We start from the raw sequence: 17,204 nt of genomic DNA, 5'->3' as shown, positions 1-17,204 counted from the left end.
ATGGATCCTCCGGCCACAAAATAACTCACCAGCTTGCCACAGAATGGTTGTCCCTATCTAATAGGCCAGACAGGCCACCCCATTCTTAGGATTAGGCAACAAAGGCAAGGATATGGTCTCTAGAAGGCCATTGCTTAAGGGCATATGTTCCTTGAGGGTACTAGAAGAACCCTGGGAGTCTAAAGAAATCGAATAGATTTTATTCCCACCAATAGAATCTAAGTTAATCACTAATTATTGCCTTAGTGGGCATGAGGGCTTATTTCAAAGGGGATGAGGCACAGGATAAGATTTAGTGGGAGGAGACAGTAATACATAGAAGAAACAAATCCTCAGGGTCTGTGAAGAATAGGTGGGTCACCAGATCAGGAGAACCACCTGGTGCTTCAATATACCTTTTCACTTAATCCTCACAACACACAGTAAGTAGGGTAGATTATTTTATAACAAAATATTTTTATAACAGTTACCATTTATTAAGTACTTACTATATGTTCACTTTACTTGAATTATCTCATTTAGTCCTCACAACCCTGATAAGTTTAAAGTCAAGAAAGTCAGGACTTAGAGCAGTTAAATCTGTTCAAGGTCAAGCAGGATTTAAGTGGTATAGCTTAGATTTAAACCCAAGTCTGTCTTCATTCTTAACCACTGTTCTATGAAGCCTTTCATCTGAGCATCTGAACCTTGGGGTAGTTATGACTTGCCCAAGGCCACATAGCTCATAAATGGCAGACCTGGGATTTCAATCTAGGCCTATGTGCTTACTAAATCTACACATTTTATACTCTGTGCTCACTTAAGTAGGTAAGGATTACAGGAGGCTAGAGTACACCTCCAGTGGGAGAGTCACAGAAACATTTCAAACCTTGCCTTCCAGGGACTCAGTGGCATAAGGTCTCAAGTGAATCAAGACTCCACCTCTCACCATTTGTGGGCAGTCTATATCCCAGGGAACTCAAATTGAGCCAGAGGTCATTTGACACTGAACTTTATTTGTTCTGACCATCTGATATACTGTCCACCCTGCTAGGAAACAGAGACAATGCTGTCTGCAAAAGGCCAGAGACATGCCAAAATAAATACTGTGGCCAGATCTTAAGAACAGCCCTGGAGGACAGAATCTGTGGCTGCTAGTCAACTGCCCAGTCAGGTTCCCTCTCTTCTCCACTCTAAATGGGTGCTGATTCTTCAAATAGCTGTCAGACCTGCCCTCTGGAGACCAATAACTGGCTTTGGTATCCAAAGTCTTGATTACAAAGAAGTACAAGTTACCCAGTTGTCAATGAGAATCCAATTCTCTTTACTGGCCATGACCAAAAAATGGGAGTCATGGGATGGGGTGGTCCAGAGATAGAAATTAACTTGTAAATTTCCAGTAAACATCAAGCAAAGGCTGGCAAACTGATTCTACCAGAGAAACCCTATAAGGTATGACTGGAGATGCCCCAGAAACATTTCCTAGGAGCTATTTGTGCTACATAACCAGTGCCGAGTAAGTAAGGGCTTGCTTCCCAGAGACCTCCTGCCACCTACTTCAGCTTCTTCCTTAATACAGACCCCACTTGTTCAGAGCCCGTGGGGCTGCTGCTTCCCAAATCTAGTAAGGTGAAAGGTTTCCCACCATCAAGAAATCCTCTCCCTTCTCTCTAGTTTCTATAAGAAGGCTGCAAGAAGGGCTCAGGAGTGTGTGAGGCCTGAGAGAGGAGAAAACTGCCTGGGGTATCCAGTCTTCTCTGTTATTCCAGTTCTAGCCACATGGGGGCCCCGGGCTCCAGAGAATCCGGCACTCAGCGCTGGCTTTGCTCCCAGGGAAGGCTGCAGAGTTGGGAAACCCTTGCCCAGCAGGCCTGGGGAAGCTCTGTTTCACCACTACCTGAGGGCGGGCGAGTGCACCACGAAAGTCTCAGGTTTCAGGGGGATGGCAGTTGCCTGTCTAAAGGCTTCTCTGTTCCTTGGAATTGTACAGAATGTCTCTTGTGGCTTTTCCTCCTCCCTCCTTTTTTCCTGTTGACTCTCCCCATCCGGCCCTCTGAATCACCAGACTCCACAGGAAAGCAGCAGATGTTGACTTTACTTCGTTCAAGCCAACGTCAGCTCTCTCCTGCAGGATGGGGAGAAGGCAGGAAGGTGAGAGGCGGGAAATGGAGGAAGATAACCCTTGTCCTTTCCAAATTGTGAGGGAGGATGTAGAGGGAATCTGAAAGAAGTCAGGGACCTAGGCAAAAATTTCTTGATTCTTGGGGATAGGGAAAAAAGGGCCCTACACTAAGGCCCCAGTGTTGGCTCTGGAACCAGGACCATGAGGAGGGAAGCACAGGGTGGGAGTGTTCCTGGATTTAGGGCCAGCCCTTCTTGTCTGAGGTAAGGCCTCATCTCTTGCCAGCAGCATCCTCATGACTCAAAAGTCAAGTCAGGCTGCAGGTCTGGGGAGATAGTCCAAAGCTTTCTTCTTGTCCCATTTGAGCCCCCGAAACCTCTGCTCTTATGCAAGTTTTTGGAGAAGCTGCCAGGGAGGATGTTCTAGGGCTTTATTCTACATTCATTGCTCCAGTTTCTCGTCTCTGTTTTCTTCCTCAGGGATTTTCTTACGGGCAAAGAAGCCAAGCTGTAGGGAAAGAGATAAGAGTCACCACCAAATGCCCTGCCCAGGGACCTTGCCAACAGCCCTCAGATGTATCTGAAGTCTTCAATTTTGCTCTGTTTCCAAAACTGAGATTCAAATTAATTTTATTTGGCTTAGTTTAACTCAACTAACATATTGTAGAGGACAGTAAAAGAGATCTGGGCAGGACACCCACAGACTGCTTAGCTCCCCAGCACAAATCGTTCTCCCTGCTATAATCAAGGATCCCTTAACTTGTGGGCACCACGCCCCATGCTCCCCACTATAGCAGTGCTTACCTTCCAAAGGCAGAAAACAAGGAGAGCAAGCAGGAGCAGCCCTCCCAGGACACTGCCAATGAGGATCCACAGGGAGATGAGGACAGGGCGAGACTGAATCACCTCCAGGAGGCTCTGCGTAGGAAGAAGAGTTGTTTTTTACTTGCACCCTTTTTGCTCAGCTAGCCTCACCCCACACTGTAGCAAAGCCAGCCTCAAAATAGAAGAATAAAAGGAAAGAAACTGAGGTAGGAATGGAGGCAGTGGAACCCCACCATTCTAATTCATCACTTCTGACTCCCTGACTGCGGCCTGATGAAGACACCTCTGTTCTAAAATAGCTCACAGGTGCCCTTATGTCATCACCACCCTTGCTAGTTTCACAGTTCTCAAACTCAGGCTCCAGCCCCACCTCACTCCAACGAGAGGCTTCAGTCAGCTGTAGGACACTGCCCTCCTCGGTTCCCAGCTCGAAGACGCTGACCACTGTCAGAGACTTGAATTTGGCCTGCGGATGGAAAGACCTTTAAAGTGAGCCATTATCAGGTGATAAGGCTCTCAGAACCCTAATGGCAAAGATGAGGCTGAGGGGCACAACGTCCAGACCAGAGGAAACCTTCCAAACCAGAGGAGAAGACTGGAGACCAAGGGGGAAAGAGAAGAACGGTAATAGATGGAAAGCCTGTGCCCCTTCATGTACTCCATTTGGTCTACCTGAAGTGCATTCAACTCTTCTTTCTTTGGTTAACTTCTGCCCTTCCTTCAGGCTGAAGTTTAGATGTGTTTCCTCCTAACTCCCATCACCCTGGATTGGGGTATAATATTCTGTTTACTTCTTTGTCTTTCATCTCTGAACTATAAGATCCTTGAGGTCAAGTATTGTGCCTTAGTAATTTATGTTTCCCTAGTGCCCAGCACAGTTCCTTAGTAAATCTTTTTTATTTTTTTATTTTATTTTTTTATTATTTTATTTTATTTTTTTGGGGGTACACCAGGTTCAATCAACTGTTTTTATACACATATCCCCATATTCCTTCCCTTCCTTGACGCCCCCCCCTCGAGACCCCCAGTAAATCTTTTTTAAAAGAATAAATAAATGAATGAAAAAAGGATACCAAAGAGAGATAGAGAACCAACCAGACTTAGGGAAAGATGGCCTGTCAGACTTAACTTCCCTGAAACATGCCTACATCCCAGGGATCTTGTTATTCAAAGTGGACAGTACACAGGAAAGCACAATATAAACCCCTAGTAGTAAATAGCTGTTATAATTAAGATGTCATTTCCCTGGCTCAGGAACTCACACTGACTCCTGACTGCCTATCATATTAAGTTCAATTTCATCTCCCCAGCTTTAAAGAACTTTCATAATCTAGATCCCTTTCACTATACAATATCACTTCCCACTACCCTCCGTGCATACATACCCTGCATGTAATATCAACTATTTACTCATTCACTTAATAAAAATGTGTTAAATCACCATAATGAGGTAGGCATGGTGCTAAATATTGGGGATATTCTCCTCAGTGTCTACCTAATACAGGGCCTTTTATATAGCAGGCATTTGATGGGTTGATTGAATTTAGGTACCCTATAAATGTTGATTGATTATTGATATAACACTAAGAGATGATAAATGGAGGAAAATACAAGAATAGTAACTAGTTTCTAGTGACTTCATCTCATTATTCATTTATTCTTCATAATAACCCCATGAAGTAGGTCTTTTCTTCCCCATTTTAGAGATGAGGAGAAAGAAGCTTAGAAAAATGAAATAACTTTGTGAGTAAGAGGCAAAGCTCGAACTTGAACACAGGTCTGTCTACCAGAAAAGCCTACGCTAAAGTCCCAGATAGCAGCAGCAGGAGAGAGTAGTAGAAAAGGAAAAGTTTACCCTCCGGAAAAATTCATTGTGAACCAGCCGTAATAGTCCAACAGAGACCTCAGTCCCCTTTGCCAGTTGCCCAAGGTGGCACCTCACGACCTGACACCGGGTATTGCTCCCATTCTACCAGAAGAGAGAGACAGATCAGGACCCTGGGGTGGATATATCCCCCACTCCCTACTCCAGGGTCTACTCTTCATCCCAAGGCTCCAAACTCGCCTGCTCCCCCTGCACCTGCTCCCCCAGCATTCCCACATCTCGACACCCCCTTCACCCTTTTGTGACTCATACCAGCCAGCTTGTGTGCTGAAGTTCCTCTGGGTGCACAGGGGGCCCTGGGGGCGCAGTCAGGTTCTGCACTGTGCAGCTTGCCTAGACGAAAATCCAACTTGAGGGACCCTCTTGATGGTGAGAGGCCGGCCACTCCAGGCTGAGCAGGAGCATACCACCCACACTCTTGTAGTTCTTCCCTGGGTAATCCCTTTCTTTCTTCTCAAAGAAGCTACACATATAAAAGAAAGGCATCCCCAGGGAGGGAGGAGCCCTGAGAGCAGTGACCCAGGAGACAGGGGAGCTGGGTGAGTCCACCAAGTCAAGATGGCAGGGTTCCATATGCCCCCAGCCCAGACTCACATTGTTAGTGATGACTTGAGACAGTGACAGGAAGTAATTGCCCCCATGGGCCACAGCTGGAAGGAGGGCTGAGATGATGAGGCCACTGACCACATAGCAGCCAAGGTTCTGAACCTAGAAGGAGGATTGGAAATGGGAAGAGGCAAGAGACAGAGAAAGACCCTTCCTCATCTGTTCCCCTTTACCCTAGATTATCATTGAAATCTAAGAGAGATTCCTCCCATCTTTTTCCCAGGACCCTCCCCCTCCCTCTGCTCATGCCAAGGCCCCTCCAGCTTCTCACCCTAAGAGTGGTTTTAAATTCAGGGCCAGGGCCCACTGGGAGGGTCCCATATGGGTGAACCTCATAGCGGTGCAGAGTGGACGCACTGTGTGGACACCAAGTCACGAAGCACATGGTCACAGCCATGACACAGACACGGAGCCACGTGATCAGCACACAGACATGGATGCAGGGAAGGTAGGGCCAGCACATGGATAAAGAGATGGGGGTATGTAGAGAAGACAGAAATGAGACATGACGTAGGCTTGGTATAAACTTTATGGCCACATGCCATATCCCATCACCCTAGCTCCAACCCCCAGGGCCCAGCAAAGCCCTACGACTAGGATGCATAGGTATACCTATCCCTAGGAAAGAAAGATGCTTAAGAGAAGTTTCAGCATGAGTGGGATTGAGAGCAAAAAGACCAAGGGTTTGGTGTTTGGGAACACTGAAGTACATGGAGGGAGAGGGAGGAAACATAAAAAGTATGAGTCTGGGGTCAGAATGGGGTCCCAGTGGGGAGCTGAGCCATACCTAGAGAATAGGAGGTGAGGCTCATACTGGACATAGGCTGAGGTCTGGGCTGTGTTATCATGAAGCGTTCCATTTCTCTCCAGGCTGTTACTGTAGGGTCACGGGGAGAGGCTCACACCCCAGTCCTGTCTCAGACACCCCACTCTGGAGTAAAGGAGCCATGCTGTTTCCGCCCCCACCCCCACAGAGACCCAACAGGAGTGGCCTGGGAGGAAACGCCCATTGTTTTTACCTGGTGGCAGTCAGCCTCACAAGGACCTGGCTCAGGAGGAAGGAGCAGCTAAACTCAAACTCTAGCAGAAAGGTCACCTGGAGGCAAGGGACATGGGGTCATGGTAGATTTCTCTTCATGGGACAACGACAGAGGAACAGAAGCCCTTGTGTGCCTCCTTCCCTAAACTCCCAGGCCGCACAGATGCCAGCCTCTAATCTCTCAGAGCCCCTTTCTCATCCTGGGCCCCAACTCACCTTGGCTCCAGTCTGGAAGACAGGATGCCCCACGCTGCAGAGCTGGGCATGAGGGGAAGGGGCTGTGCACTCCACCTTCACTGGGCTGTCCCTCTGAGAGCAGAGGAAGGCAAGTGGAGGCTGAGCTGGGGCTGCAACTGCTGTCCTGCCCACAGCCTTTCCCTAGAGCCCCTCCCAGCCAATACCCCAATTGTCCTCTGCCTTCCCTGACTCCTCCCAAATTCCCTCCCCCAAGGGCACCTGAGGAGTAAAACTGGACAGGTGAAGGTTTCTGGAGAAGCTGAGACTCAGGCTAGTGTTGTAGGCATTTTCCTTTCTGTTCTCCAGAGTTGCAGACACCAGCACTTTCCGCCGACCACCTCGAACCATGAATGGGTCCTTCCTAGGAGGGATGGATAAAAGAGAGCCAGAGTTGAAGGAGCACCAGAAGCCTCACTGCTGTTTTCTGGGGCAAGAAACAACACTCCGTCTCCCTTCAAGTCCCTTCTGATCTGTCTCAGGTCACCCTGGTTTGGCTAGTGCATGTCCATCTCACCTGGAACCTCTGATGTCCATATTAGCTCGAAGTACCAGATCTGTGACACATTCATTGTCAGGGCCACAGTCCTTTGAGAAGGGGACCTAGAGGAGAGAGAAGGGGCTGAGGGCTGAGAGGAAGGCATGGGAGAAAGGAATGGAATTGGGGGGAAAGGGAAAAGAGAAGAGTGGGTGCCCAGGTCAGATTTCACCGTGATCTCATGTCTCCTCCCTCCCCTTTCTCTTGAATTCACAGAGAAGGGCAGTGTTGGGACCCAGGGGCAGGGCAGGGCTTGGCACTGCTGACCAGCTTTCGTATGGAGGTGGGTGAGCCCTCAGCCAGCACAGGCCCTGGCTTTGTGGTGTTGTCCAAAGCAAAGGTCACAGTCAAGGCCACTGGCCGGAGATAATCTGATGTATCCTGGGAGAAACCAGAGTCAAGGATCATGGAGAGCCAGGATGAGGGAGAAGATCCAGGCCCTTGGCAGAATGTGAAAATTATAGTGATCATTTACTGAGCACTTTCTGTGTGCTGGGTATTGTCCTAAGGTTTTATCAATACTATTACATTTAATTCTAAGACAACTCCTATGACGTAGTTGATATTATCAATCCCCCCTTCTCAGTCAAGGAAACTAAGGTTTGCAGGTAATGTGACTTGCCGGAATTCACAGGCGGCAAATGGCAGACCAGGATTCAAACCCACATCAGCCTGACTCCAAAGTCTGAACTTTCTCACTTTTCTGGCTTTGGCTTTCTTGCTAACCCAGCAGAAATTCTTCCCTCTGATCCAGTCTTCCTCTCATTCCCAGGCCCTGATGCGAAGCAGTTCCTGCCCCCTCCTCACCAGCACATGGAAGTGCAGCTGCTCACAAGTGACATTCCCCACACTGAGCTGGAGCCTTCGAGGGGACAGCCTCTGGCCAGAGCCGTCGAACGCTGCACGTGCCCCAGCTGTCCACTCATCCAGCGATGCTGTGAACCGCACATCTGAATGGGGCACGCAAGAGTGGGGGTGGAGAGGGGTCACCAGCCCAGGGCAGGCAAGGGTTGAGAGCTGCCTAGGATGCATTCTAGTCACTCACGGAATCGGCGATCCCAGCGGCCAGGCGTGCGGGAGGTCACTTGGAAGCAAAGGGCTGCGGATAGGCAGCCTGCCTCCTGGCCACGCCGTCTGCAGTCCCTCCGAACCACACTGATGGCCTGTGGGGTCACCTCCAGTGAAGGGGCCAGGTGGACAATGGGCTGGGAGCTGGGAACAGGGTGGGAAAGAAAGTCTAGCAGTAGGAGGAAAGCCCTGTGAGAAAGGCAATCCCCAGTGTTTGCCTCCCTGATGTCAAAGGAAAGAATAAGGGGCTAGGTGACACACGTGTCACCCTCCCTGAACCTTCTGACAGAGTAAGATAACAGCTAATATTGAATAAGCACTTGCCATGCGTCGGGCACTGTGTTTACATCTTTACATAGATTATCTCATTTAATCCTCACAGCCAGCCTATAAAGGCAGGTACTCTCATTATCCCCATTTTATAAACTAGGACATAGAGGCACAGAGCAAGTTGATCAAGAAAGCCAAACGTACGTTTGTGACTCCAAAGCCCTTGCTTTTGGCCGCTCTGCCATGCTGTCCACTGCTACCTGAGCGGGGGCTGCTCACCTGAGCAGGATGGCTGCCCCTTGGGCACCTACAGCCACATCTACCAGGTCATCTCCGTCCAGATCTAACCGACCATCCACACTTCGGCCAAAGTAGCTGAGGGCCTGCGGCATGGAGACAGCAGCAATCCGCTGAGAGGGAGAGAAGAGAGACTGAGCAAGGACTCACACACCTGGTTTCCCAGGGCCCCCAGGCTTTTTCTGACTCTCCGCTCAGGCATGAGGAGGAATGAGAGAAACTTGCCTGTATTTAGGAGTCCCTAGCACAGCGACATGTTTCATACCCCACCACCTCACCTTTTTGACTACTGATAAAAAAAAGGCACTTGTTCAGTTTGGGTCTCAAGCCCGGGGGAGCAATGATAAGCAAAGGGTGCACCTCCCTTCCCCTTCCTCCCACCATGCCGCTGCCTTATCGCAGCACTTCTGACCTGGGCCGGACGGGGTCTGACTCCACTCTGGGTCCCATGGTAGAGGTACAGTGCTCCACGGTGCCCATCCTCCAGGGGTGCCCCCACAGCCACATCAGCAAAACCATCCTGGTTCAGATCAGGAAGGGCACCCATGGCAAAGCCAAACCGAGCATCCTGGGGAGGTTCTGGCTGAAGTGTTCCCCGGAATGTCAGCAAGGACTGCTGGTGGAGGTGAGGAGAAGAGAGAAGGTGCTGATTTGACCATCCTGCCCTTTCAGCCAGCCCTCAAACGTGTGTGCCTTGCCTCCCTCCCTTTACCCCCCACAAACAAGTTCTAGAGCATCCCAGCAAGTCTCACCTGGCCCACCAGATACACATAAACACGTCCTGTCTCCTTGTTCTGGGGCCCCAGGAACATGGGGGCAGCCACGAACAAGACGTCAGTTGTTCCATCCCCATCCGTATCCAATGGGCAGAGCTCACTGCCAAAGTACGAGCCAATCTGGAGAGTGGTGGGTGGTGGTGACCCCAGAGGAAAGGGAAGGAAAGATTTGGGATAAGTGGGAAGCACCTGCCAATCTGGTCCTCACACCCCTGACAGACTCTGCCAACCAGAATTCAACATAGACTTTGAAGGCCCCTCTCTTGCCCCTTCACTCTTTTCCCCCACAGCCTGGAGGCCCCTCGGGATCCAAGGGTCTCACCCTCCCTTGGATGTGCTACCTGCTCCCCCTGGAGGCTCTGGGCGACCCTCACAGTCCCATCTTTCTTAAGCTGGAAGGCGATGACCTTTCCTCGATGTCTAAACCGAGGAGCCCCTGAGAGAAAGAGGCGGCGTCCACCCCGCAAAAGCATGGAGGAAACCGAGTAACCTAGAAGTGGACAAGGAATCAGGGTGAAAGTGAAAGAAGATGGGATCCAAGCAGGAGGGTTCCCTAAGGGCATAGAAAGGGGTCCCAAGGAGATCAGTGAGAAACTGCGTGAGTTAAGAGTGAGTACCTTACGGCCCCCACCAGGGAAGCATTTTTCCCCTCCACCCTCTAATTCTTTGCAACTATCTGCTACTCACCCAGGTAGGCTGCATGGTTCTGCAGTGTAGGGGGGAACTCATCTTCCAGGGCCGTCCGTGGCGGGAAGAGGCGGTGACCGTCTTCAAGCCATAGCACTGAGCCCCCCCAGTCATAAGCCCCCACCATCCCAAAGAGAATCCCATCCTGTAGGGCAGAACCAGATGAGGTCACTGAAAAGACAGTGGGGAATAAGAAGGAAAAACTCTCCAGGAGTGAGAGGGTCACTGAGGGCATGCTGGGGTCAGTTGGAAAGGCATGGAAAGGTCAGCATGGACATTGGTTAAAGGAGGAATCTAGAAGAGCCCTTGGATTGAAGTTGTCTGAGTTAGAGGTTGGAAGGAGTCAGATGTTTGGAGGGGTCACGGAAGGGTCAGAGTCTGTCCAACCTTTAGCCGATGAGTAGAGAAACCAATCTGAGACATTTCCAGCCCAAAGGAGCTTTCATTTTCTCCATGGGACCCTTGAGTGTGAGAAAATATTGAGGCAATATAAGGGAAGATAGTTCCCCCTTCGACCTACTGAAGTTATTCCAGAACCCCACCTATACTGCAGAACTCCCCCTACCCTGTCCTTCGTTTCTCCAGGGTAATCATTACCCTCAAGGCCAAAAATCCGGTCTCCTAATGCATCCACAATGTCAGTCAGTGCCGCTTCATCTGTGACATTGAAGAAGAATTTCTCATCTGGATCACTGGCAATATCTCTGATTTCCCGCAAGAAAGAGCTGGGGTCTCGCTGCCGCCGGAGGTAGTGACCAAGGACCTGGGGTCAGGAGATCAAGGTGGGGTCTATTAGCTGTGTGGTATGAGATGGTAAAGCCAACCAAAGAAAAGAAAGGGGGGACTTCCCTGGTGGTGCAGAGGTTAAGACTCCATACTCCCAATGCAAGGGGCCTGGGTTTGATCCCCGGTCAGGGCACTAGATCCCACATGCATGCCACAACTGAGAAGTCTGCCTGCCACAACTGAGGAGTCTGCCTGCCACAACTAAAACCCAGTGCAAATAAATAAATAAAAATATTTTTTTTAAAAAAGAAGAAAGGAAATACGGCTGACGTCTGGGAAGTGGCCAATGCCCATTTTCCTTAAGTTCCCAGTCCCATCCCTAGCCCCTTCCATCCTTCCAGATCCAAAGTTGATTCTCACCGCAATCCCATAGCGTGTCACTCTTCCAGCCTCACAGGCCTTTAGTGCCGCAGGAAGCTCCTCTCCATCGTGTGACTCTCCATCAGTGACAACCACCAGTAGCCTGGCAGCCTCTGGTCGGCCCCCATGGGACTGACTGAATCCTTCTGTGCTGAGAAGAGAGAGAAAGGAGTGAGGTGTGATCAGATGTGTGCAAATAAACACACACACACACACACACAATACTTAACGCTGTTAGCAGTTCACCGAGGTCAGGCCTCTCACCTTTTAGGCCATCTCCCCAACTGTCTAGCATAGAGACTGGCACACAGTAAGAGCTCAAATGTCTGAATGTCATAGAACATATAGAGCTGCATATCATCAATGCAAGTAAGAATAAAATCCATTCATTCATAGATTTAGTCAGCAAATATTGTATTTAGGAGGACAAATATCAAGGGAATGTAGAATAAAAGAGAATGGTCAGGTCAGGAGAGTCTTCCCAGAGATGAGTTTTGTCACATTTGGAAAATGGGCTAGGGCATAAGTGGTGGAGAACCCAAGGTCCAAGATCAGTGTGGGAGTGGAGATGTATAGACAGATTTCTGTCTGCAGAGATAAATAAAGCAGAAACACGGAAAGACACAGACATAGATACTTTGTAGAAATGCAATGAGGAGTACATTGACAGCCAATTAAGCCTTCCCCCACTTACATTAGTGCGCAAACAAAGATAAGCTGGCAGGGTATCTTGGGATGTACATACTGCACTCCAAATCCTCCCCTAACCCTTCTGGCCTCCCACACTCCCCCTCCCAGTGCCTCACCAGGCCATCATGATTGCTTGAGCAGTCTTTGTTTCTCGTCCCTCCCGCCGGCTCAGGTTCCTTGCTGCTCTCACCACTTCTTCCTTGGTTTGGAAATCTCCCAGGGACCACTCATGTACAGAGCTCTCCCCATACTGTACCAGTCCCACCTGAGAATAAAGTGTGTGCTCTAAAGGACTGTGTGTATGGGGGCGGGTGGGGGTGGGGGAGAAGAAAGTATGCGAGGGAGGGGAGATGAGCACCTGGATACCGCTGAAGATGCTACCTACATTTACCTTCTCTCTCGCCCTCCAAGCCCATCCATATTGTCTTCTCTTACCTGTATCTGCTCTGGGTCAATAAACAATCTCCCCACCAGTCTTCGTAGGAAGGTCTGAACTTCAGACCAGGGGTAGATGCTATTGGAGCCATCCAAGACGATGACGACATCCATGTATGTGGGGCAGCCTAGGGACAGGGGTGTGGTGATGGGGAACAGAGGGGTAAAAGGTACTGGGCATGGGGGCAACAAGGGAAGAGGTCACAGGAGGGCACATTTAATTCAAACACTTATTAGGTACTTCTTACATACAAGGAAGGTAGTGTTGCAGGTCCCAGGTAAATATAGAAATGAATTAAAGAGAAGATGGGCATACGTACATTTGACTACAAAACAAAGAAGGAATTAAGTGCTAGTAGAAACACAGCACCACTCTATGTCGTGAGAGAGCAAAAGAGGATCAGTTCTGATGGTGGGGAATCAAAGGAGACAGCAACTGAGAAGATATTGAAGACTGGACGTGTTTGAGGAGAGACTATAAGGAAAGGCATTTGGATGGAGAATACTTTAAACAGAAGGAGATGGAGGTATAAAAATAGATGACACATAGGAGAATGATGAGGTGAAGGTTATAGCCAAGCTGCAGGGTATGGAGAGAAGCAGTGAGAGTTGAGTTTTTGAAGTTGGTTAAATCAGTTCATGGAGTCTTGATGTCCTGGTAAAGAGTCTGAATTCTAATCCGTTAGGAAAGATTAGGGCTTTTGCAGACATGTTAGGTAGCAATGAGGATAAGCCATGCAGGTCCCTGTCAAGCAGCACACCCTGTGGCCCCACCTTTTTCCCACCCTGCACCCCGTTCTAGGGACTGAGTCCTCGGGCCCTTCTGCTGGCTCACGTTGTGCAGTGGGTGCCAGGCTTCCCTGGGGCTGGAACGAAGCATCTACACGGGCACATATCCCAGAACTGAAGACAGACGAGCCACAAGCACGAGACCAGAGAGGCGCACAAGCCTGGGCATGGGAAGAGGAAATAGTTACTCCCAGGCTTGGGAGGGCACCCTTAGAACAGGCTGTTTGTCAAAGGAGGCATTGAGACCACTCCCCGAGTCTCCCCTCCTCACCTCCGAGGGTTTTTAACTCCTTTACCATTCGCGTAGACCAGTTTCCCTTGCTATACTGTCCTTTTCTCTACCACAAACCTTAGCGACCCTGCCACCACCCTTTCCTTTGCTTACCATGAATCCCCCATCACCATCTGTCTCCAGTAGAGACATCCCCAGGTGCATATTCACGGCAGGACGAGATGAATTTCCCAGTGGATAGTCACCTGGTTGGAGGGGAGTGGAAGAGCATGATGAGATCATGGGGTCACAGATGGGGTGAATGAGCTCATGGTGATTTTGGAAGAGGATGAGAAGAGGTCAGGATCAAGTCTGCAACGAGGAGTATGTGGGATATGGGGGTGAAGAAGTGAGGTGTGATATCACGCACATGTGGAATCTAATTTTTTTTTTAACAATGATACATTTGAACTTATTTACAAAACAGAAACAGACTCACAGATTTCGAAAACAAACATGGTTACCAAAGGGGAAACATCAGGAGGAGGGATAAATTAGGAGCTTGGGGTTAATATACACACACTACTATATATAAAATAGATAATCAACAAGGACCTACTGTATAGCACAGGGAACTCTACTCAATATTCTATAATAACCTATAAGGGAAAAGAACCTGACAAAGAATGAATATATGTGTATGTACAACTGAATCGTTTTGCTGTACATCTGAAAATAACACAACATTGTAAATCAACTATACTCCAATTTAAAAAAAAAAAGAAGTGAGGTGTAAAGGGCCAAAGCTACTAGTGTATGAAGGTTAGGGGTTAAGAATGGAAGAGTGAAAAGTCTTCTTACCCAAGTGGCCCTTGGCACATGGGGCATTGTGGGAGCCCCCTACAGGGCAACGATAAACGTCCCCCCTTCGGTCACCTGAAGGCCCATCCCGGGGGGCACCCACCAGCATCCTGGGAGGAGGAAATGAATACAAGCATAGTGTGAATATGACACTTGAGATAGGCTAGAGGGAAAGGGCATGGTGACAGCAAGTCTAGAGCCCTAGCCACTTCCAAAGAACCAGATGAGTTTATATTTCCGTCTACCTGGCCTCCCCTTTAACAGTTCTATCACAGTACCAATCCCACAGCCCTCTGGTTTCCTCCTCACCATCGCCGTCCACCCCCAACATGTTGTAAGACACTGTATCCAAATTCAGCCTCCGGTGGCCCTGGAAATAGGCGTGGGTGATGCACGTCCAGGTTAAAGGGGGAGCAGAGACCTGGGGGGCCAGGATTATAAGGTTAGCAGGAAGCAGTCAGAGAGGCTAATAAATGCCGAGAAGTACAACCAGAGAGAAGCCATGAAAGGAATATTTTGATCTCAGCCTATCTCCCTTTTTCTTACTCATAAGCTGCCCTGGACTCTGTCAATGTCATGTACTCAGAGCTCCAAGCAAGGATGATTTCCTTCCTGTGTTTGGGTCCAAATGTCTAAACTGTGGCCCTCTGCCATGCTGCTGCACAGCTGTATTTCCATTCCTATCCCCGAAATCTCATTTACAGACATGTCTGGAAGGGTCAGGTTCCTCTTTTCTACATCATTCCTCCTACACATCCTCCTCTCCAAGCTGGGAGAGTCAAAAGAGGTAGAAGGCCTTTCTGCAGCCCCAGGACAACTAGTCCTTCCAAATTCTCCCCAAACCCAGGACCATAGGGAGAACAAGAGGTTAGTGAACACTGCATGTCTGGGTCTCTTCTCTTCCGGTTTCTTCTTGACTCCCAGTATCATTGGTACACTCCCACTCTCTTTCTCCAATGTCTAGGTCCCTGGTTGATTCCAGCCCTGGAAACCTCAGTGGTAATTAACTGGGTGGGGCCACTTGCCTGCCTAAACACATGGTTTGCCATCCATCCTTTCCAAGGGTCCCATCGCCCCCAAAGTTTCTCACAATCCGCTTCCTTTCTAACATCCCCCCTCCCAACTGCCCTCTGCCTACCTGCATTTCTTCCTTTACTCTCAGCCCACTCTGAAGACCCCCGAAATAATGTTCTGGCGGATTCTTCCCTCTCAACCCCAATCCATTTAAAATCAGAGCTGGTATTTTAGGAAACGAAGATTACAGGGCTCCGATGAGGAAAAATTCCAAGCCTCTTGTCCCTCCCACGGTGCTTTCCTTGACTGTGTCTTGCTCCTCCCTTTCAAGTAACCCCCTCTCAGGCCACCCCAGCACCATTTTCACCAATGGCTATAGCGCTGTCTCAAACCATGCTCACTTTCAGAAAGGTGTTTTGTACATGAGCCTTTTTTGCATCCAGGAAACTGGCAGGGCTGCACGACCGGGAACTGTAGCTCATCAGTTAGATAAACCCAGAGTTCTGACCACACAGTTAGTCAGTTATGTCTCAGGAACCCCGAGACCACCAAGCGAAGGGAGAAGTAGGGAGGGGGATGACAGTCAACAGACCAGCCACGTGGAAGTTCACATCATGTTTCTTTTTGGTCACCTCACTCCTCCAGGGCTTAGGACAAAGTTTTATATAATTGGACGCAAACATTACACAAGACACCAGACAGCTTCAGTCTTTGCCAGGCAGTCATATGTGTGGTCATAAGACTGCAAAACCATGCTCGTGTGTGCGCACATACGGACACACAGACACACAGACGAAACACAGACTCAGTTAACCTCTCAACCTAACGCCCAAAGAATTTTAACCATAAAGGTCCCAATGCAAAACAATCTGTATATCTTCCATTCCCACCAGAAACCAAGAAGTTAACCTCCCTCACCTGTCAGGAACATCAGGGGCAAGAACAGGTGAGGGATGAGGGGGAACTCCATGCCTGGATGTTCTCGGTCCGCGTGAGAAGTCCTCTGTGCCTCTGTCCCTCTCCTTCTCTGTTTTCTTTACTTTCCCTCCCATCCTGCCCCCTCCCTCTGGCAGCTAAAAATAAAGTTGGAAGGAATGGGAGGAGTAATGGTGGGGAACTGTGGGGAGCCCCAGACCAAGGAAAGGAGGAATGAGCGATTTTAGTGTATTTCTCTGCCTTGGTGCTGCCCCCTGGAGGTATCATCTCAGTATCCAAAGAGAATACAGTCCTTGACTTTCTGTCGTTTCCTTCTCTTCCTTTTTTTCTATCCTTTGTTGTTGCCAAGCAATAATGTTTTCTTCAGGTTTGGAATAGAAGGTAGGAGTGGGAGATAGAGTCTTTTTACCTCCCAACTTTACTTGTCTCAACCTGGAATGTGGAAAATGAAAGCACTGATAACAGTGATATCATTTCCCCATCTACGCAAGAAGTCCCAACATGTGAAGACCCATCCTGTCCACAAACTAAGACTTACCATCCCCACTCCATTTAGTTATGCTTGTGACTCTTAGCCTATGTTGCTTTATGGCGTTATAGTTTTTGGAGGAACTAGAAACCATGAACTGGTATGGGGTATACTTTGTGGCATCAGTATAATTACTTTAACATTAGACCCCCATCTCCTCAACCAGGCTATAAACTTCTCAAGTTGCGACCATGCAGCCTTTTAGCTTTTTGTATCTCTACCACTTAGTATTATGCCCTGCATGCTGTAGATGCTCAACAAAAGTCTG

At 49.0% G+C, this 17,204-nt stretch overlaps 1 protein-coding gene and 1 long non-coding RNA gene across 2 annotated transcripts; one reads left to right on the top strand and one right to left on the bottom strand.

Annotated features, from left to right (window-relative positions):
- Positions 1 to 264: 264 nt before the first annotated feature.
- On the bottom strand, positions 265 to 16,468 carry ITGA10 (integrin subunit alpha 10). The gene is made up of 30 exons (XM_057721313.1): positions 16,390 to 16,468; positions 14,767 to 14,878; positions 14,458 to 14,567; positions 13,771 to 13,862; positions 13,432 to 13,546; positions 12,597 to 12,724; positions 12,278 to 12,426; positions 11,472 to 11,622; positions 10,923 to 11,088; positions 10,713 to 10,786; positions 10,326 to 10,470; positions 9,980 to 10,128; positions 9,615 to 9,758; positions 9,275 to 9,478; positions 8,845 to 8,975; positions 8,273 to 8,439; positions 8,035 to 8,177; positions 7,495 to 7,608; positions 7,207 to 7,292; positions 6,912 to 7,053; positions 6,672 to 6,764; positions 6,436 to 6,512; positions 6,204 to 6,293; positions 5,688 to 5,772; positions 5,405 to 5,518; positions 5,063 to 5,143; positions 4,781 to 4,894; positions 3,296 to 3,391; positions 2,905 to 3,018; positions 265 to 2,608 (listed from the first exon to the last, which is right to left on the bottom strand). Exons 1-30 carry the CDS (start codon positions 16,439 to 16,441, stop codon positions 2,543 to 2,545), a joined length of 3,504 nt encoding a protein of 1,167 aa, XP_057577296.1. The 5' UTR covers positions 16,442 to 16,468; the 3' UTR covers positions 265 to 2,542.
- Positions 2,043 to 7,105, top strand: LOC130844931 (uncharacterized). The gene is made up of 3 exons (XR_009051271.1): positions 2,043 to 2,130; positions 2,581 to 3,549; positions 6,999 to 7,105. It is a non-coding gene; the product is annotated as an uncharacterized LOC130844931 (long non-coding RNA).
- Positions 16,469 to 17,204: the final 736 nt, after the last annotated feature.

The sequence above is a fragment of the Hippopotamus amphibius genome, chromosome 1, assembly GCF_030028045.1.
Source record: "Hippopotamus amphibius kiboko isolate mHipAmp2 chromosome 1, mHipAmp2.hap2, whole genome shotgun sequence".
Taxonomy (NCBI): Eukaryota; Metazoa; Chordata; class Mammalia; order Artiodactyla; family Hippopotamidae; genus Hippopotamus; species Hippopotamus amphibius.
This window is presented reverse-complemented; position numbering and strand designations above follow the sequence as displayed.

Excerpts from the sequence above, each read along its gene's own strand:
- ITGA10 (XM_057721313.1), bottom strand. The coding sequence starts at position 16,441 with ATGGAGTTCCCCCTCATCCCTCACCTGTTCTTGCCCCTGATGTTCCTG. Across the intron at positions 12,427-12,596 it reads TTGACCCAGAGCAGATACAG|GTGGGACTGGTACAGTATGG; the intron begins GTAAGAGAAGAC and ends CTTTATTCTCAG. Across the intron at positions 7,293-7,494 it reads CCACCTCCATACGAAAGCTG|GTCCCCTTCTCAAAGGACTG; the intron begins GTCAGCAGTGCC and ends TCTCTCCTCTAG.